General features: G+C 43.1%; 1 protein-coding gene across 1 annotated transcript in view; it reads right to left on the bottom strand.

Annotated features, from left to right (window-relative positions):
- CDHR3 (cadherin related family member 3) overlaps nt 1-17540 on the bottom strand; it is a 30944-nt gene extending 13404 nt beyond the window's left edge. The window contains exons 1-8 of the mRNA XM_035128106.2: nt 17328-17540; nt 14614-14813; nt 12948-13116; nt 10107-10180; nt 7068-7162; nt 6449-6553; nt 1583-1737; nt 321-510 (exon numbers count right to left, since the gene is read on the bottom strand). Of these exons, the coding sequence (XP_034983997.2) occupies nt 321-510; nt 1583-1737; nt 6449-6553; nt 7068-7162; nt 10107-10180; nt 12948-13116; nt 14614-14813; nt 17328-17403 (1064 nt within the window). The 5' untranslated portion in view covers nt 17404-17540. The remainder of the gene's footprint in view (nt 1-320; nt 511-1582; nt 1738-6448; nt 6554-7067; nt 7163-10106; nt 10181-12947; nt 13117-14613; nt 14814-17327) is intronic.
- Between the last annotated feature and the right edge of the window lie 4320 nt (nt 17541-21860).

Raw genomic sequence — 21860 nt, 5'->3', positions numbered from 1 at the left:
GTGACCAAATTAATATTGTACACTGGATAAAAATCCATTAGCCTTTGCTGTTTGTCAGTGAGTCCACGTCCCCAGGATGCGCACCACGCCCCTGCAGGCAGCGCATCATGCCCCCACCTGCTCTCCGCCCCCCCGCCCCCACTGGAGCTTGAAGCTTGGGGAGGGTTTTTTTTATTCTAGCAATAAATTATAATTATCACTACAACTTCATAACTTGGCATACCAAACTCTATGGTAAAAAAAGATTCAGGAGATATAATCTGTCCTGAAATCTTGTTCAAATGTTGTGGAATTTGATAAAAGTGCAAAAATACAGATACCTGTAATTATATTTGTCACATTCTGGTGGTTTGTCGTTAATATCTTCAATAGTTACAACAATTTCTGTTTCAGCATATTGTCCACTGCTAGGCCTATCATCAACGCGAATGATCAATGTAATGTTGGGATGTTCTCGCAATGGAGCCGAGTCTCGGTCTATTCTTCTAGCCACCAGAAGCACACCAGTTACTGAGAAAGAAATATACTGTAAGCATTTCCAATTGCGTGCAGCACAAATATCTTCTGTGACTTAGGAATTTTATTTTGAAAGGGTGTTCCACATCCTACATACATTTGTTTCCAAACACCAATACCCCCACTCTACTCTCTCACTCTAAATATAGAGTTATGCACTCCCAGTTTTTCTGAGCTGTGAGACATTCTAGAAGCAGCAGCACTGAGAGAGATCAATAGAAACTAAATAGCAGCTTTCCCCCCTTAAATTAATTGCATTTAGGGTTTTCGTGCAGGAGGTCACAGAACACAGGGAAGGGAGAGTTCCCTCCACTCCCTGTGTTCTGTGACCTCCTGCACCAAAACCCTAAATGCAATCCCCACAAGGAAAAATACCCAATGAATGGCAAATGAATGGCCAATGAATGGCAAATTGACTTGGGGGGCAAACGTCTATTTCTTCCAATAGAAGGTTGAAAAAAATTTAATTAAAAAAAAGCCTAATTGCAGCAAGGGAAGAGCAGGGCACTGACCATGTGAAGCCAAAGCACTGTGACTTGTTCCCTTAATGATAAACCACAGTTGTTGTTTTTTGTTACCTCCAAACTGTAGAGAAGCAAATAGAACAAAATCATAGAGAGATGGAGAAGGTTTCATGGGCCACCTAGCCCAAGCTACTACTCATGGTAGGAAAGCCAAAACCAGAGTTTCCTCAATTGTTGGCTGCCAGCCTTTGCCTGATGACCTCTAATGAGATCGCCACCCCTCTAGGTAACAGGTTCCATTGTCAAACTCCTCTTTCTATTAAGACATTTCTGTCAAGGTTCAAGCAAATCCCTTAATGTAAGCCCATTAGATCTTTTCCTGCCCCTTGATGTAGCAGAGAGAGCATGTCTTTGCCCCCTTCTGTGCCAGCCCTTCAGATATTTGAAAGGTGATATCACGACCCTCCTCTTGCTTTCTCTTCTCTGGGCCAAGCAAGCTCAGTTCCTTCAACATTTACCGTACTCGGTGTACTTGCTTTGCGTAGCCCACAATGTTTCTTGCCATTCCAAACCCTTCAGGAATCCATAACATGAATGCTGACCTGCATCTATGGAGAAATAAGGAATCCCTCCAGGATTACTGATGCTGAAGCGAAGGCTACTAACACCTTCCTCATCATCCGGATCCTCAGCTGTTAGATTGGCAACAACGTGTCCTGGTAGACTTTCTTCTAGAACATTGAAAGTTCTTTGTTTCCTGTTGTAGAAAACGAAGCCACAAATGTGCATGTTTGAGGAGCTCTTCCTTGTATAAAAGAGAACTGGCATCTTGGGTTAAAAAATGTCTAGACTCCAGATTATTGTCTCTTCAGTGTGACCAGTGTGAACTTCATAAGGTGACCTTAAGCCAGTCACTATTTCTCAGCCTAACCTACCTCACAGAGTTGTTGTGAAGATTCATGACCACTACCTTGAGTGCCTTTGACAAAAACTATGATAAATGAATAAAATCTAGATTTTCTAGTACCAGGAGTCATTTTAACCCCAATTTTAATGTGAAGGCCTGCATTTATTTAGTTTACTTTTCTCTTATTCACAGGTTTTTTATGTTTTAAACTGCCCTGAGAACTATGGATGAAGGGCGGCATAAAAATTAACAACAACAACAACAACAGCTGTCTGTGTTATTATTCTCTGTTCATGTAGCCTAGCCAAGATGTTTACACTTACTCTGAGCATAAAATTCTGAGATGCATGTAGTAGCTTTTCTACATGGTAGCAAAATAAAACACTTAGGCTATCCGTTGTGGTGTGTATGTTAGTGTGGTGCAGTGGTTAAGAGCGGTAGACTCGTAATCTGGGGAACCGGGTTCGTGTCTCCGCTCCTCCACATGCAGCTGCTGGGTGACCTTGGGCTAGTCACACTTCTTTGAAGTCTCTCAGCCCCACTCACCTCACAGGGTGTCTGTTGTGGGGGAGGAGGGGAAAGGAGATTGTTAGCCGCTTTGAGACTCCTTCGGGTAGTGATAAAGCGGGATATCAAATCCAAACTCTTCTTCTTCTTCTTCTCTCCCACCAAGAGCTTATTATTCTCATCATGCTCTTTAGTGTTGCATTTATTAAGATCAACTTATTCAACAAATATAGTTTTATGGGAACCACAAACTTGAAGTTCCCAACACCTTATTACTGTATTCTCAATGAACTTTGTACGCTACTCTGGGAGCTTTTCAGTTGAAAAACTGGGTAAAAAAGCTTTCATTAAATAATACTTAAATATAAATATTCCTACCGTGTTTCCCCTTTTTTAAGACACCGTCTTATATTCATTTTTCCTTTAAAAAACCCATTATGGCTTATTTTCAGGGGATGTCTTATTTTTTTATTAAGTATGGTACAGCAATCTACATTTATTCAATTATAATTGTGTGTTCGCTTATTCCCTAATTGGTAGCAGTCCTAAACATACCTTACTTACTTCAACTAAGACTCACTAAGCTCACAGTAAACATGCATAGGATCCATCTCAATTCTTGTCATCAGAAGCATTTCCCCCTTCCATTCTTTGGGAAACAAATAGAGCCTCAGTGCCTTGTTCTGCCCACAGCAGGGATGAGATGCAAGCAAGCAACAGCCGACCCACTATTTTAGGAGGGGCAGAAGACATTGAGATGGCATTATATATCTTGCCCAGAGAATCTAGGCGCTATGGCTAAACAAAGGGTTGAGGCTTCCAGCTGGAGCCCCACCACGTTCTAACCTTATTTAACGGAGGAAACTTTCCTAGGCTCCAACAAGGCAGTTCGTCCTGAACTCTTCTGTTTAAAACAAGAGGGACAGAAGCCAGGAAAGCTCCCTCAGTTTTGAATCACACATCTTAGGAACCGATTTATTTTTTAAAAAAACGCCCGGATCAGATGGCCCCAAAATATAAAGACGTGCCGCTTCTGCTGCTGCGTTTCCTTCTAAACGCGCAACAGAGGGGCTGCAGAGTCTCAGCCACTTGCAGCGCGATCCTATGGCTCCTAACTCAGAAGAAAGCCCTGTGGAGTTCAGCGGGGCTCTGACAGCCAGGGACCAGCTTTCGGCTGCGATCCTGCTGCTGCTGCTGCCGCCGCCACACACATTTCCCCTGGAGGTAAAGCGCGCCACTGAATGTGCAGGATGGCACTGTGCGCGAGCGAGGGGACGAAAGTTAACTGACCCAAACGGCAGATCCCCAAACCAAAACGCACAGTCGGATCAAACGCCTGCGCCTCCTTTTGTGCATTGCTTCCTCCCTCCAGCCCCGCAAGAGGGTTAAAGGCAATAGGGCAGCCCAATTCTATGCGGAGTGAACCTCCATCCGCCTGCGCTTCAGTGTGCTGGACCCGGGAGCGGGAGACGCTGTAGCGAGGAGAAGAGGCAGCGATGGCAAAGGGGGAGGAGGAGGCGGGGGAGGAGGAGGAGGAGGCGGTGGAAGTGGCTCCAGCTTCACCTCCTTTCCTCCCTCACAAGGCTTCTCAGGAGCCCCGGCGCTAGGCAGAACCTTGGGCCAATGATTATATACTGTAGGTGCAGAGTTGCAGCCGGACGCTGAGTGCCGCTTCCTGGCTCCCCCCCCCTGCGGTTTCCCTGCGGTCTGCCTCGATCCGAGGCCAATCAGGCTCCCGCATTGCTTCGTTAGATCGCCTTGAAAAAAATCAAAGCGGGGCAATGGCGTGGGCGGCGGCCGCTTTTGCTCTTTTCATCCAGTTCCTCGTCTAAATGCTTTCTTCCTCGTTTTCACTCGGGTTCTTCAGCTTTCCTTTAATTGCTGCTGCTGCCGCCGCCATTGCTATTGTGCTTTTTACTGCAGAGTGGATCCGGCGGCCTGCCGGGTCGGCGCCGATCAGCGCTGCGCTGAGCACCGGATCGAGGAAGTGGCCTGCAGGGTCGGCGCCCAGCAGCGCCACACGGAACACCACCTCCTCAATCCAGCACGGCGCTGCTGGACGCTGACCCTGCAGACCGGCTCCTCGATCCGGCACTCTGCGCGGCGCTGCTGGGCGCCGACCCTGCAGGTAGACCTATGGCTTATTTTCGGGGTATGTTTTAAATTTTACAAAGTTTAAAAATCCTGCCCTGGCTTATATTATGACTACGGCTTAAAAAGGGGGAAACACGGTAGTCCCCGGATCCTTGTTTGGCAAGCAACTGCATGAGCACCTTAAATCTTACATACATGGCATCCCGAAATAACTTTATGTGTCTGAAGGTTATTCATGTAAAAGAAGCCTGCACTACCCCATATCGTACAACCTGACTGGAAGGTTGTCTCCTTTGAGATGCAGCAGAATTCTCTCTGGCCCAAAGCATCCTTTTTGAGCAATATGCTTTAATACAGAGGTTTTCAACATTTTTTTAGTCCACGACCCCCTTGACCAACTGCATTCTTTCTGTGGCACCCCTGTGAGGCTCAGGAGCCCAGTTGTGTCACTCCTTGCCTGCAGAGCTGGCAGCCTCTCACCCTTTTTCAAACACCCCTTCCTGTAGAGCATGGGTAAGCAAACTAAGGCCCAGGGGCTGGATACGGACCAATCGCCTTCTAAATCCGGCCCGTGGACGGTCTTGGAATCAGCGTGTTTTTACATGAGTAGAATGTGTGCTTTTATTTAAATGCATCTCTGGGTTATTTGTGGGGCATAGGAATTCGTTCTCTCCCCCCCCCAAAAAATAGTCCCCCCCCAAAGTCTGAGGGACAGTGGACTGGCCCCCTGCTGAAATAGATTGCTGACCTCTGTTGTAAAGTGTTCCCTCAGCCTCCTCTCTTCTCCCCTCTCCTTGGGAGTCCTCCGGGAAGCTGCCACTGCTGCCCTTAGTCTCTGAGCTGCCCACCCCCGCCCCAAAGATAGGTGCCCCCTTCACACTGCCCCAAAGGGGCTTGGGAAGCACTCCCTGGCCAGCCCTTGAGGCACCATTCACTTGTGGAGCTTGTAGCCAGCCAGGGCTGCTGCAACAAAAGGCTTTGGGAGGCAGAGATGCAAGAGGGCATCAGAGGAAGGGAAGGAAGGAAAGAGGGACAGAGGCCAGTGTTGCCTGCAGCACATCTGACCATCATTCAAGGCACCCCAGGGTGCCATGGCACACTTTAACATAAGAAGCCTACTCCCAGGCTGCATTTATGAACTGGGGGAGGGGGTTTACACCTCAAAGTAACTGACACACCCACAAGTAAATGACACACCCACAACACCATCCCATATGGTATGTCCTAGCATCGTGTCCAGACAAAAGAAATCGTTGAAATTGTTGAAAATCACTGTCTAGCATGCTTCCCACATGCTAATCCCTGTCAATATATGTAAACACAAATATAGAATTGGGTGTCACTTTTCTGATAAAAATAAGAATGACTCACAGCTGCTTTAAAGTAAACAGCAGCAACAACAACAACAAGAACAACAAGAACAACAACAACAAATAATAATAATAAATAATAATAATAATAATAATAATAATAATAATAAATAATAATAATAATAATAATAACTGGAAGATTCAGGCTTGAATCTGTTTGGCCCCGACATGCTGAACTGAAATAACCTGCCGAATATTGAGCAGAAAACTCAAATTAGTTAATCACTGTGTTGGAACCATCCAAAACTTATGAATCATTAACACTGAAAGGGGACAGTTACAGATGCCCCCTCCGTATTGAAAGAATTCACAGAAGGAGCAGAGAGGGTCTAGTCACACCCACCCACCACCTCACTCCAACCGTTCACACTTTCAGTGGATATCAAAATGAGTTCTATGTATGTACAAATGTACATAGGTAGAGCTCCTTCTGATGGTGGTTGAATGTGGTGGTGGTAATGAGGTGATCACATGCAGGACAGGGTTTAGAATCATCTATCCCAGCTATGCATGGAGTGGTTTGTGTGAGCTGCCATCCACTTATAAAGCCAAAATACACTGTTTTGATACACCTAGAATTTTTCACTTACATGGTAAAATAAGGTTTTTCATCATTTTTGTTTATGATAGTGACTATCAGAGTCCCACTGGTATTCCGACCAAGGTAGTCTGTTGCCGTAATGTTTAACGTATAGCTGTAAAACCAAAACACCCAAAATGTCACATTGCGGATTCCATACAACAGATCTCTTCTCTGCTAACAACGATCGATTAAAAAAAGCCAAGAAGGTGCTCATTTATGTAGGGACTACCCACATAAAGGGATGCGGGTGGTGCTGTGGTCTAAACCACAGCGCCTAGGGCTTGCCAATCAGAAGGTCAGCAGTTCGAACCCCCACGACAGAGTGAGCTCACGTTGCTTGGTTCCTGCTCCTGCCAACCTAGCAGTTCGAAAGCACGTCAAAGTGCATGTAGATAAATAGGTATTGCTCCAGCGGGAAAGCAAACGGTGTTTCCGTGGACTGCTCTGGTTTCACCAGAAGCGGCTTAGTCATGTTGGCCACATGACCCAGAAGCTGTCTGCAGACCAACGCTGGCTCCCTCAGCCAGAAAAGCGAGATGAGCGCCGCAACCCCAGAGTCGTCCGCGACTGGACCTAATGGTCAGGGGTCCCTTTACCTTTACTACATACCTGTAATACGTACTCACCTATGTGGATCTTTCTCATAATCAAATACCTTCAAGGAAGAAATGGTTCCAGTTCCAGAAACAGAGAAAAATGGTGATGCTGGGGTCATTGAATACTGAAATAAATGACACAAATTGGGAGGTCACAGTACTGCTTTGTTGTGCAGTATGAATCAGGGAGATGCAAATGGCTAGTACAGTTTGTATGGTCTGAAGCTCAACATAAAAAAAAATCAATATCATGACCACTGGTCCCGTCACCTCCTGGCAAATAGAAGGGGAAGAAATGGAGGCAGTGAGAGGTTTTACTTTCTTGGGTTCCATGATCACTGCAGATGGTGACAGCAGTCACGAAATTAAAAGACGCCTGCTTCTTGGAAGAAAAGCAATGACAAACCTAGACAGCATCTTAAAAAGCAGAGACATCACCTTGCCGACAAAGGTCCGTATAGTTAAAGCTATGGTTTCCCCAGTAGTGATGTATGGAAGTGAGAGCTGGACCATAAAGAAGGCTGATCGCCGAAGAATTGATGCTTTTGAATTATGGTGCTGGAGGAGACTCTTGAGAGTCCCATGGACTGCAAGAAGATCAAACCTATCCATTATTAAGGAAATCAGCCCTGAGTGCTCACTGGAAGGACAGATCGTGAAGCTGAGGCTCCAATACTTTGGCCACCTCATGAGAAGAGAAGACTCCCTGGAAAAGACCATGATGCTGGGAAAGATTGAGGGCACAAGGAGAAGGGGACGGGAGGCAGTGGAAGACAGGAGTGCCTGGCGTGCTCTGGTCCATGGGGTCACGAAGAGTCAGACACGACTAAACGACTAAACAGCAACAACAACAGTACAGTTTGTGTTTCAACTTAAATTGTGCTCCATTTGGTAATTCACTCCCTGTTTTCTTTACAGGAAATGCTGCAGACCCATAATTTCTCCAGCAATTAGCCTGGACAGTGTCCCCAGGTTATACCTAATCTCTGCCTTTGTCCCACTGCATTATGTCATCACCTCTGTTCTATTTTAACCCTGATGATTTTTCACATGCACAATATCTTATCTTCACACATACTGTACCCCACATAAAAACTGATGTATTAAGCAATATATGAATTATTAAAATAAAATATTCAGAATTATATAGGGGGGAAAAAACCCAACCGATATAAACTTCACACAATCCCATGTGGGATAACTCCTGCTTCCAAGACAGAAACAATAACATCAAAACCTCATGAGAGGGGTAGGGAAAGAAGCTGATGCGCTAAGAATTCCAAGGAGCACCAAGACACATCCTTTGTAAAAAGGTAAGGAAAGAAGCATGTGGTCCTAAGATATAGTTGTGTGACCTGCAAAAACTCATCCTTAGTTGTGTTTTTGGGTCTGGAGTGGAATGGAAACATACTTAGGCCAAGAAACTGACGACCGGTAATAGTTTAGGGTTGCCATCCGACTGGGATTTCTCGGACATATCCGGAATCCAGTGTCTGAGCGGAAATCGGAAAAATGTCTGGGAAAAATCCGGATGTATGGCAGCACATGTCGGCTGTGCTGTTTTTGCCAATTTTTAATAAAAATAGCTCAACAACTTTGCCAAAAAAACTCAATAAATTTTCTGTCCAGATTGTCACTGTTTGAAATATGGCAATCCTATCATAGTTTAAGCAGACCTTAATGGAATTCTTAAGGGCAATAATATCTCTCTGTCTGGATTCTGGGAAGTCAGAAAACACTGACAACGTCTTGGCTGAACTAAGACAATGGGCAGGATCCAGCCAATTTGTTTTATCAATGCAAGGATTTCCATTTGTGCAACAGAAATTCACACTCTCACCTTCTACGGCATGCCCCATAAATCAGTTCTGAAAGTTCTTCTGGAGGTTCTTCTGCAGGTGTTTACAAAAAATGGAAACCAGATAGACTTAAGTGTATGAGAGTCAGTTTATCTCCTTAAAAGCCTATTATTATGTGTCATGATGGGAGTTGTGGTCTGGAGGGCCGGGTTTGCCTATGCCTGCACTGTACCCAAGCACACCAGCTCATAAGTTAATTTTATGGTTTGCCTTTCCTCTTTTAATTTTCATCTGTTGTTATAATTTTTCTCTTTATAAAATACACTTTATAAAATGAAATTAACAATCTTTTAAAAAACAAAATAAAAAAATCCTTCCAGTAGCACCTTAGAGGCCAACTAAGTTTGTTATTGGTATGAGCATGCATGCACACTTCTTCAGATACTCTGAAACAGAAGTCACCAGACCCTTATATATAGTGAGAGGGTGGTGAGTGGTATTACTCAGAATGGGTGGGGATGGGTGATTGGCTGATAGGTGTGGTAAACCTGTTGACTGTTAACTGTTGACTGTTAACGACTGCAATTGGTCTTACAGGAAAAAGCAAGGGGTCAGATGGCTAAAAATAGCTTTATCGTGTATAATGAGATAAGAATCCAATGTCTCTATTCATATCAGGTCTCTCCATGGTTTTAAGTTTGGTAATAAGTTGCAATTCAGCAACTTCTCTTTCCAGTCCATTTCTGAAATTCTTTTGTAATAAGACAGCTACTTTGAGATCTTGTATAGAATGTCCTAGGAGACTGAAGTGTTCTCCTACTGGTTTCTCTGTCTTGTGATTCCTGATGACAGATTTATGTCCATTTATCCTTTGGCATCGAAGACGTCTTTATCTCCTAATACCTGGAAATCTTCCAGCTACTATTAAGAGGCAAATTATAAGGTATTTGCACAGTAATGTGGACACATATGAAAAAATGAACTTTTTTTAAACTTTTTTTTTACTCAATGTAGTTTTCTGTGTGATATCTTAATCTCCATCAAACTGAAAACTATCCCTACTCACCAAAGCTGGACTGTGAACATTGTCGCTTGTCATCACAGTAACTCAGTCAATCAATGTCAAAGACTTCAATGCTTCAGTGCAATAAGTTTCAGATATGCTGTGTGGCTTTTGATCATTTCTGATTACTGAATTCAGTTGAGAAGGGTTTTAACTGTTGTATTTCCTAGAACATTATTTTCTAAAATTAAACTCACAATGACTTACCTTTACAGGAGTGGATACATTAATTTGGTATATGTTTCCACTTGGTGTGCCTTCATATTGGTAGATCATAACAGCTGTTGAGATTAAAGTATAATGTGCATTAAATTAAAGAGGTTATGAAGATATTATGCAAGTACAGTATATAGGTAAGTAGGCCTGAACACATTCTGATTTGATGCCTATATACCGTATTTTTCCGCCTATAAGATGCCCCCATGTATAAGACCCCCCGTCCCCATTTTGGGGACTCAATTTTAAGAAAATGAGGGGAGATGGCCCAAAGTTATTGAGTTTCTCCCCCCAAGAAGCTGCAGGCAGGAAACACTCCCTAGATCATTTCCTGTGTGTAGCGGCATCAGCTGGTTGGCTGGAGGGCAACTTCCCCTGATGCCGCTGCATGCGGGAAACAATCCAGGGAGTGCTTCCCTCATGCAGCGGGATTGGGGGAAGTTGCACTCCCATCAGCCAGCGCCCCCATATTGCTCCATGCTCGCTGCAGCATCAGGAGAAGCTGCGCGCTGCCATCCAGCGCCCCCAGATCGTTCCTCGCTTGCTGTGGCATCGGGAGAAGCTGCGCTCCCTCCTCCTATGCCACTATCCGTGTATTTGACAACCCCAGTTTTTTTGGCATGATTTCTGAGTCAAAAAACCTCATCCAATACACAGAAAAGTATGGTAATTTAAAGCCTAGAGCCTAGATTTGTAGAGTTGGAAGGGACCCTCAAGGATCATCTAGTCTGACCCCCTGCAATGCAGGAATATGCAGCAGGGATCGAACCTGCAACCTTGGCATTATCAGCTCCATGCTCTAACCACCTGAGCAAATCACAACAGACTATTCTTGTGTGCCTGAAGTGCTCACTGAAAGGATGTGGTCTGATGCATCTGCTTGATTCACTGTTCTGACCTTACCTAACTTCCAATCAAACTGTTGGCTTAATGCCTGCATGCTGGGCAAAACCATGTAGGCTGGATGCGTGGAGGAGGGGGAGGAAGAGGGAGATCTTACTTGCTCTCTCTCTCACTTTTTGCATGGTCATTAGCAATGCAAATTAATTAATTTATTGCTTAATGTAAAAAATAGACTTCGAAGCAGCCCGCAAGCATAAAAACTAATTATAAAAACACTAAAATATAAACCTCCATAATTAAAATACAAAATATAACATTTCCTTTAAACACTAAAATATAAACTTCCATAATTAAAATGTGCACTAAAACAATCCCATTAAAACTGCGCAGCAATTTAAACAGAAGACTCAGGACAGACATCAAGGGAATGCCAGATGGGGCCTCCCGTATTTAAGCAGGGAGAGCATTCCTTAAGTTTGTACTGTATGCATATATTCATATGGTGAATTCAGGGTAAGAATTCAGGGTAAATGCAAATGTACACAGGCAGTGGCCGAGGAAGCCACTTGGGTACCCGGAGTGGCAAACATAACATGCACCCAGGGGCGGGGCGATCAACCCATGGGGGCACGCCAATCCTCCCGGGGGTGCCAGCGCTGCCCGCGCAAATATGCCCAGTGTGTGAGCACTGCCCGTCGGGGGGTGCATCCCCGGCAGCCAGTGCCACCCGCTGGGCATATTTGCACAATCAGTGGGCGGATTTTCACGACGACGATCACAAAAATTTGGTTGCCAGAGGTGCCGCCATGCTGATCTGCCCGGGGGGGAGGGATTTAGTCACCCCCCCCCCCCAGGCATGACAACCAGGGCGGACTGCACCTCCACCCCACCCCTTGTGACGCCCCTGTACACAGGTTCTGTACATACAGAGCTAATATGTAGAAGCTGGGAGTGGGTAAAGTTGGCATGACACCTCAGCTGCTCCAAATGTTCAAAGCACATGGTTGGGGACTGTGTGAAAGTGGGTGAAAAACTCCCAATGTGGAGATGCCCTGCCTGCCCTCAGAGAGAAGTGCCCATTGTGTATTTCCATGAATAGGACAGCACTACCATTAGGCAGAATGAAATGACCACCTCCAGGGGTGGCCTGCACTGTTTCGCTGCCTGAGGCAAAACAGGAAGGTGCTGCCCTTCATTAACCACGAACCCCAACATTTGGGACCCCTCCACCAAACCTGTGCCAAAGTTTTGCAGTGAAAATCCTGCATTTTGAAGCACCCCCCCCTCAACCTAAGCAAATGATATTCAAAACAGGGGTCATTGGTATCCAGCATTGTCCAATTCACTCCAAACCAGTGCAAGGTTTGGCAATTATTTTGAAGCATTTTGCAGGTGGCTTCCGGTGAGATCTCACTGGAAGAAGTCACTGATGTGTGATGGCAGGGGGCGGGCGCCCCGTAGGATTCTGCCAATCAAGGTGGCTGCTTCAGCCCACTCCATGTGCTGGCCCTGAACACATCAAGCAGGAGATGCTGGGGGGCCAGCACTGTGCACCCACTGGCCGTTTCCCCTGAGCCTCTGGCCACCCCCTCTTTAGGAGGATAGAGCTGTGTGAGGCTGTATCATCTTTCCTCCAAGGAGCTCAAGGTGGTGTTTGCCATCTTGTCCTTCATCTCAGGCAGCAAAATGCCTTGGGTCAGCAATGGACATGAATCACTGCCTGCAGGTGTGCTCCCTCCCAAACACAAGGCAGGTACAGACCTAGTGGTGCCGTCAGACTGGGACTTTGGGGCAGATCAAGGCCCCATTCAACAGAATGAAGAGGGGAACCACCAGATCAGTGGAAACATTGCAAGGGTGAAGGTGGTGATTTTTACTACTATGAGTCTAATAACAAAGCTTTTCAGGTGTAGGTGAAGTCTTCTTCCAGTGGATCTGAGCTATCAGTAGAGTAGTAAACACTCTTTTTATTTCAAGTGAATGACTTACTTTGATATTCCAGATTGCCTAGAAACATTGGAGGTTCAGGTATATCAAGCATTTGGACCGTCAGTATTTGTAGCTCATTTGCCCCAGCTGTGTCATAAACAAGGATCTGTAATTCAAATCGATGTGGCATAGCTTCATAATCTGGAACAGGGTCTCCAGTGGTAACAACCTAAAATAAAAACAAGTAATTATTAGCAAACATTGGGTTAGACCCAGAATAAGTGAGTTGCAATTAGTTCCTAATGAAATCAATGGTACTCATGTTAATTATTATTTGATATAAAAATGGAAAGCGCAATGCTGGTGGTCAACAAAAGAGGTTTAAAGACTCTCTCAAGGCAAATCTTTAAAAAATGTAGTATAAACATCAACAATTGGGAAACCCTTGCCTGTGAGCGTTCCGATTGGAGAACAGTCTTTACCAAACTCAGGGCAAAAGGGAGAAATGTGCTAAGAGGAAGGCACACTTGGCAAACCCTCACCATGCTCAACTCCCACCCAGAAACCTATGTCCCCATTGTGGAAGGACGTGTGGATCCAGAATTGGCCTCCACATTCACTTACGGACTCACTGTTAAAACTGTGTTTATGGAAGAAAGTCTAACTCGGCTATGAGTGATTGCCAAAGAAGATGATTATTTATATTCTTTCTTTCCTTCAAAAAGCTCAAGATAACTTATATGGTCCTCTCTCACTTCAGCTGTGTGGGATAGCTTAGGCTGAGAGGTGGTGACTAGTGAGCTTCACGACTGAGTGGTTGACGCTGCCTAACCACTAGACCACACTGGGCCTCAAGTCAAGTCATTACTAACTTTTTACACTTGTTTCATTGGGCACTGATTTGCATCTAACTTGACCCAGATCTACGGTTATGTGTTTCAATCTCCCTTATAGTACAAAATTAGAGCATATAAGAATAATGTTTCCTTTTATCTAACTCCACAATGTTTCCGGTTTCTTTTATGGAATAAGTTATTGCGACAGGTAAAGTACTTGATTTACTAAAATTTCTGTCACCGTTTAAAACGGTGTTCCTGTCATCCCTGCTCTACAAACTTATGCCATTGGTTTAAATCACCAATTTCACCCTGTCAGTACATCTCCCAGCAGCAGCAGACCTTGGTAACATGGCACCCTATGTGAGGCCAAAATTTGACATCCCACCCCCACAGCCCTCAAGATGGCTTCCCCAAAGCTAGGTAAGGGAGGTGTCAAGCTTTGGGAAGGAGGAAGGAAGACCCTAGAACCCTGTCAGAGCCCTCACACCTTCTACCCAAAGCCCAACGTTTACTAGGCTTTGAGAAGGAGGGGAAGGTGCCCATTGTGGGGGAACCGGTTCCACTGCCCTAAATCCACCTCTGCCAGGGCCACTGGTTTTGTGCAACCTGCCTTCTCTTTTTCTCCCCTCCTCCACACTGACTTCATGCAAAATCAGGATGGTGATGAGGCATTACAAATCTTCTAATGAGGGCTGTGGGATGACAGCCTTACATTTTTTATGTTTATAGGGAAATATATTTAAATAACACTCTACTTTGCACTGGTTTAATTGAGATATTAGATTTAACATTTTATTATTAATGGGGGGAAAGTTATTGATGTTATAACAGTATCCTCCACCACCAGAATCTGACGGGCAAGATTTCGAGACTAAGCAAACATTTACCTGGTACAGAGTTGTAGATTCAGGATTGATATCAAAAGCTTGTGTGAGTGGGTTTGAGTTAATTATTTTAGGATATCCGCTTGCCACTGAAATATTTGGGGTTAAATCAACACTGAAAGTATACACCACAGTACCAGCTGGAGAATTTTCTGTTACATTGGCTGTACCAGGTAAACCAGAAAAACTCAGTGATCTTCCCCCTGCAGATTACAGAGAATCAAAACATATATTGTTCAGAAATATTATTTCTAAGTGCTGTTATAAGAATTTTGAGGTCATATATATATATATAATAATTGTTCATAAAACATGTACATGAATGTACAGAAACATGTCTGAAGCAGCACAGGAAAACAGGCCTGACTGACACCATTTTGACTCTCTCTGACCAGGTGTTCCTCTGCAAGGAAGAAGTGGGGTGGGGGGAACCTTCTCATTGTCTCAGGAATTAAAGTGATAACCCTGGCATCCTGATACCTGAGTGCCAGACAAAAGGGTGTGATTAACTTGGCTGGGAAACAGGGAAATGTAAAAATCTCTCAATTTTGTTGATTAGGTTTTGGGGGCAGGGGGCAGGGTCCAGACTGCTCAGATTACTGCCACCAGACCTCCCCGTTCATGATGTACCTATGATGAATCTAGGGAGAGCGGTCTTGGGCTACACCCCTTCTGTGACATATGGATGATGCTTCTGGGGGGTGGGCTGAAACCAATTTCAAATTTCTTTTTAAGGGCAAGACACCTCTGTTTGGGGTCCCTTCCTTGTTCTCCTGCGTGAGAGGAAGGACCCTGTTGCAACAGCGAAATAAAAGTGCCTTGCTTCGTACGTCCTGGTTTGGTCTCTGTTATTTGGTGGGCAGGAGACGCTTAAATTCGTCTGTTTGCCTGGATCCTTGGGCTCTCCCTGGGTCAGGATCCATTTCTCTGGGTTCATAGGAACCAGCTTAAATTTTACTTCAGTGCAGATTGGTCAACAACGTACACTTTGTCTTAGCAGTATCTTCCCATGAAATAGAAACCACTTTGCTTTCTAACTATATCCATCTGCTACCTTAAGCTTTATGGCTGCAAAAATATTAACGCATTCATAGCACAAACAATGTAGTTTTTCCTCAATTCAGAATCATTCATGCTTATGTTCAACATGCTACTTTCAATCCATAGAGATTCTAGATCCTGCTGTCCACAATAGTGGACATATTTGATGTGCCTTTGAAAACCATTCCCTTGATTAGGTTATCCACATACTTTCCTCCCTGGAGATGTCCCAGGTGACTGAAGTAGTGCTTGCGATCTTGGTATATGCCCACCTACAATATCATTGTGCAGGTGTGGATACACACACACACACACACACACACAGAGAGAGAGAGAGAGATTGCTGGGACTGCTTACATCTATTTTCAAATGCACACATTGTTGGGTAATACAGAATCAATCAACAATGAGCTTTTATTTTTGGAATCAATGAAACCAGTTTATCAATAAGTGCTTTTCAGGGGCGAAAAATATGCAATAGATCTAAGTTACAATATGTGTATACTACATAGGGCAGTAAAAATACTCAGTCTCCATTGATTCTAGAATAAAATGTTGTTGTGTGCAACCTAAATGCTGGATCCAGCCAAATGGCCTTTCTAAATAATCTATATCAAACAGCTAATATAATTATAGCAACAATAAAATAAATATCAACAGCAAATAGAAGGGAAATCATGCAATCAATCATTATCCCCATGTAAAAGCAAGTAAGTCAGCTGGTCATCCCCAAAGTTTTTTTTGAAAAGAAATTCATTTACTGACATTTAAAACACACACACACACACACACACACACACACACACACACACACACACGAGAGAGAGAGAGAGAGAGAGAGAGAGAGAGAGAGAGAGAGAGAGAGAGAGGTGGTGGTATGTTCTTATCACATTCATTTCCTTCTAGTACATGTTGTCTACAGTCAACACTGTGCGCTGCATTGATCTCACACCCCACATCCTATAACAAGGTCATTCCCAGTAAGCAATGCCTCCTTCTTTTCTTCCCATGTTTGCAATTGTGCACTATAAGTCCATAGCAAAACCACTAGGAAGTCACTGTCTAGATCAGGATGGGCAGAAGCTGGATTGCGGTCCTTAGCGTGCCTCTGACAAATTTCTGATGAATCACCTAGCACCTGCTGATGTACTTTCAGAGAACACTGGCTGTGGTGGGCCTTGACCTGATTCAAAAAGGCACTGTCTTATGCTCTTAAGCAAGAATATGAAGTAAAAATATTTTCCACACTGATTAGTTATAGCTTAATTCAAGAAGTGGTCTGCAATACCTTGCCATTCCGTCTGTGGCTTCACTTCCTTGCCTGTCCCAGGGAAAGCAATTAGACTTGAAAACAGCCTCCCAATTGAGGGAGGGGGTCATAGTTGGGGAAGAGAGAGTGAACCCCATCAATTACCAATTAAGCCTTAACTGTTAAAAAGATATTGAGCACATTCCCTTTCATAGAAGAAAAAGAGACCCTGAAAGACTGGGCTTTGGTCTACTCCTGATTAGAAGTGTGCACGCACACGAAAGCTCATACCAATAACAAACTTAGTTGGTCTCCAAGGTGCTACTGGAAGGATTTTTAAAAATTTTTGTTCAGAATATTAACGATTTTCTGAGAACAATCAAAATAGTGTTGCATATTTAATCTATGAATAAAATCATGTCCTTACCATATATTTCTCCTAACAAAACAAGGAGGCAAAAGCACAGCATGTCCTGAGTCTTTCTTTGAATGTGGCCATCCATGATCAAACTAAGATATCTTTCTCCTAGCCTACTTCAACCTCATTGCTCAATTTCTTCCTTATCATGGAGAAGTAACAAATCAAACAAAGATCCTGCTGTAGCTAGGGGAGTTTCTAAAACATCAGTCTGTTTACCATCTTGTGAATGGCTCACTGATAACAATCCATCACAGTGAATGGCTCACTGATAACAATCCAGATACAGCTAGTGTATCTGAAGAAGTGTGCATGCACACGAAAGCTCATACCAAAATATAAACTTAGTTGGTCTTTAAGGTGCTACTGAAGGAATTTTTTTATTTTGCTTCGACTCAGACCAACACGGCTACCTACCTGTAACTAAATCCATCACAAAGTTAGTGATCCTCATAGAGTAGTAATGAAAGAAGGAGGACGGCAGAAGATTTTAGAAAGTTTACAGGTAGCCAGAATTGATAATACAGTGGAACCTCGGTTTATGAACACCTCGGTTTATGAATTTTCGGTTTATAAACACCGCGGACCCATCTGGAACGGATTAATTCATTTTCCATTACTTTCAATGGGAAAGTTCGCTTCAGTTTATGAACGTTTCAGTTTATGAACAGACTTCCGGAACCAATTACACCCATGTTTCAGTTTATGAACGCTTCAGTTTAAGTACTCCGTGGACCCATCTGGAACGGATTAATCCACTTTCCATTACTTTCAATGGGAAAGTTCGCTTCAGTTTATGAACGCTTCAGTTTAAGTACCCTGAGGACCGTCTGGAACAGATTAATCCACTTTCCATTACTTTCAATGGGAAAGTTCGCTTCAGTTTATGAACGCTTCAGTTTATGAACAGACTTCCGGAACCAATTGTGTTCATAAACCGAGGTACCACTGTAATAATAATAATAATAATAATAATAATAATAATAATAATGATAATAATAATAATATATTCATACCCCGCCCATCTGGCTGGGTTTCCCCAGCTACTCTGGGCGGCTTCCAACAGAAAAATGAAATAAAATAATCTATTAAACATTAAAAGCCTCCCTAAACAGGGCTGCCTTCAGATGTCTTCTAAAAATCTGGTAGCTGTTTTTCTCTTTGACATCTGATGGGGGGGCGTTCCACAGGGTGGGCGCCGCCACCACAAAGAAGGCCCTCTGCCTGGTTCCCTGCAACTTGGCTTCTCGCAACGAGGGAACCGCCAGAAGGCCCTCGGTACTGGACCTCAGTTTCCGGGCAGAACGATGGGGCCTCCTTTTAATCTTAAACAACATGGAGGAATTCACATGGCAAAAACTGGGAATGTAAGATATGGTTCTACTAAAACAGGCTTACAGAATCACTTTTATTTATGCTTATCATTATTATAGCTTTAAAAAAAGACTTTTGATGGTTCTTATAAGCAGTATTTAATGACAACAGGATAAATAAAATCTATAATATTGATTTGGGGTATTGGGATGTTGGGTAATCTCAATGCTGAGTTTATGTACTGCTGGTAGCAATGGTTTAAAATCAAATTGGCATGGGCAAATGTAATACATAAATAAGAGAATTTATTGGGGGGTGTATTTTATACCACTGTATCTATTTCTTCTCTTTTTGGGATATATGAAGGATCTCATGGTTGAAGAGAGTGCTTTTGAAAAAAAAAACAGTGGTAGAACAGAGATTCTCCAAAACAGACATACATACATGTACAACAGTATTTGTATTCTACCTTTCCACAGTTCAAACCATGCTCAAGGTGGCTGACATGAAAAAAATGCATGCAGTTCTTTACTGCATGTTGTATTTCATAATTTAAAGTAACGGATGTATTCCCCCCCCCATTTAAACGGTTATACAAATACAGCCTAACCATGGTTCACTTGATGCCTCTTATCAGTGGTATTAGGCAAGAACCTCAGAGCTTTACAATGCAGGCAGTGGATGGGAAGAGTATTCTAATATGGTAGTTCACACGTCTCATTAACAAGGCTTCCCCTAAAGAATGCTTGGAACTGTAGTTTATTGAAGGTGCTGGGAATTGTAGCTGTTACCAGTAAACTACACTTGCCTCATACCAATACAGATCAGTGGTCCATCTAGCTCGTTGTTGTTGTTGTTGTTGTTGTTGTTGTTGTTGTTGTTGTTGTTGTTGTTGTTGTTGTTGTTTTCCTCATAAGACTAAATCTGAGTGATCAAGTATAGGTATAGCTTAATTTTAGAATGTACAATTTAGAATCTAGATATCTTCTGTTCCTCAAGATTTCCCCCCTTTCTTGCAACTTTTTCCATATTCTTTGTTGAATCTTAATTCTAGGCTTGGGCTAGAAAGATTGTAGGACTTGAATATAAGGAAGGATCTAACCAGAGAATTTGAAGAGAGGCCCTAGACACCGCTAGATATGCCCTGTAGAAAGGTCAAACAAAGAACTTAATTCTTAAATGTGAACTTAGAAAATCATGCTGCCTTTAAATTGCCACATGTCTAGCTAAGCTCTTCTTCATGGATGAATAAGTTTAATAGAGGTACATCTTCGCACTATTCACAGAAGTGTTAATTTTTTATTACATTCTTGATCAAACATGACAGTCCAAATTAACCCAGCATATAGCAGGTAACAAGACAGTGTTTGTTCTGATCCTGCTGTTCTTTAAATTTAACAGGATGTGTAATCTCTCTTCCTCTTCCCACCAGAACAGACACTGAAAGGGAAAGTAGCAAAATTGAACACCAGAATTCTCCCCGACACATGGACCTGATCTGTGCCCTGAGAAGAGATTTATGCTGTGAGCAATTAGATCTGGATTTATCTTGACATACAAGAAAGGCAACTAAACACATTTGGCAGGCTGCAGTACTTACAGTTTATTTACTGACTCGTTTACATACTGCTGTATAATTGCTCAGCCTCCTGAGCTGATGAGATTGGCAAATACACAAATGTCTATTTGAAGTAGCAAATGGCACAAAGGAAACAGAGTTGCTTAAATAGGTTTACAGAAACTGTGAGGTTTCTATGTACAGAAACACATGCCTAAGTTTTTCAATGATGTTATGTTTCCACAAGGAAATAGAATAAAAGCTTGGTCTGACATTAATAGTGTTGAACAGCATTGTAGCACTGCTGGATTTTTTTAATGATGATGAAGAAGAAAACAACTTAACAGTGATGGCAGAGATCTGGTTCCCAGAATGTGTTATCTCTTCATTCTTTGGCAAGGAACAGCTTTTCCTGCTTTATTAAGTGGGTTTCCTCCACACATGATCTGAACCCATGCCTACTAAGAAGTAATTTTTAAAATCTCAAACTGATGTGGGATATGATGCAAACATAAGCTTGGAAAAATGAGGATCTTAGAGAAACTGACGGATTCTTCTATCCCTTGTTATAAATCAGATTCAGAAGCAGCATGCTACTGACCAGCTGCTGAGGTACAAGAGCAGGAGAACTTGATATTTGATCTGATTCACGGGAGCTCTTTTTATGTGTGACTTGATAACTGAGGAATGAGCCTTTGGAAAGTGGAAGCATCAAGCCACTGCCAGTTGCAGATGGAAAAGTATCTCAGGAACATAAGCCAATGGATGGACAGAGCATAAGAGAGCTGGCTGACCAGATTCACTAATAGCACAGTGTTGCTTCTGATGGTTCTTGCTTGCTTGCATAAGAAAGGGGTCAGGTCTTATAAAAAGCAATGGGACATTTTCGAGTCTCCATTGCGCCACCTCTCCACTTAATTTCCATTTTCTAGAAGATCTGTGCAAGGGTTGAGAAAATGAATCTGTGCTGTTCATGGGGCTGAAGGAGCAGGAAAACTGAGACTGAAGCACCAGTTGACAATGTGGGGTGTAGACTGGGATCAGCAAGACCCTCCCGCTGTTTTACTTGGAAGCAACTAGAGTACTTTGTTTATAGTTCTACTTTAATCTTCTACCTTCAGGACGCTGCCATGACACATCTGAAAGGCATCCATGCTTTCTTTGTATGTTCAGCACTTTACGGCTTTGTAGCATGGTCTCAAAATATTTACTGAAGGATTAATTCTAACAGTAAGTGCTGCTATGGTATTATAGAAGTGTTTGTGAACTCTCAGCCTGTAGTAGCACTTGCACAAAAATTCCATCCTACAAGTACATGTCCTTTACTATATCACCACTGCATTCCTGAAACAGTTTCATTATTTACCTAGAGATGGAGCAAACTACTGTTACTCAGGATTATTGAGCAAAACTGAGAGTCAATAATCTCTTCCGACTATGCAAATCTGTTCCAAGAAACATGCGGAGTAAATTCAAGAAAGAAAAGTGGAAATACATTATAGCAAATAGAACAGAATTGAAAATCTCTGTGTCTAAATGACGTTTTGTAAATCAATCTGTGTTACACATACTGCCAAACTGAATAAATACACTTTGCACAAGAAGGTGTCAAGCCTTCCCAGCAACAGACGTATGGCTATAGCATTGTATTTAGACAAGGACAAAGAGAC

The sequence above is a fragment of the Zootoca vivipara genome, chromosome 10 (genome assembly GCF_963506605.1).
Source record: "Zootoca vivipara chromosome 10, rZooViv1.1, whole genome shotgun sequence".
Lineage (NCBI taxonomy): Eukaryota > Metazoa > Chordata > Lepidosauria > Squamata > Lacertidae > Zootoca > Zootoca vivipara.
Note: the sequence above shows the minus strand (reverse complement) of the source record. Positions and strands in the feature narration are given on the sequence as shown.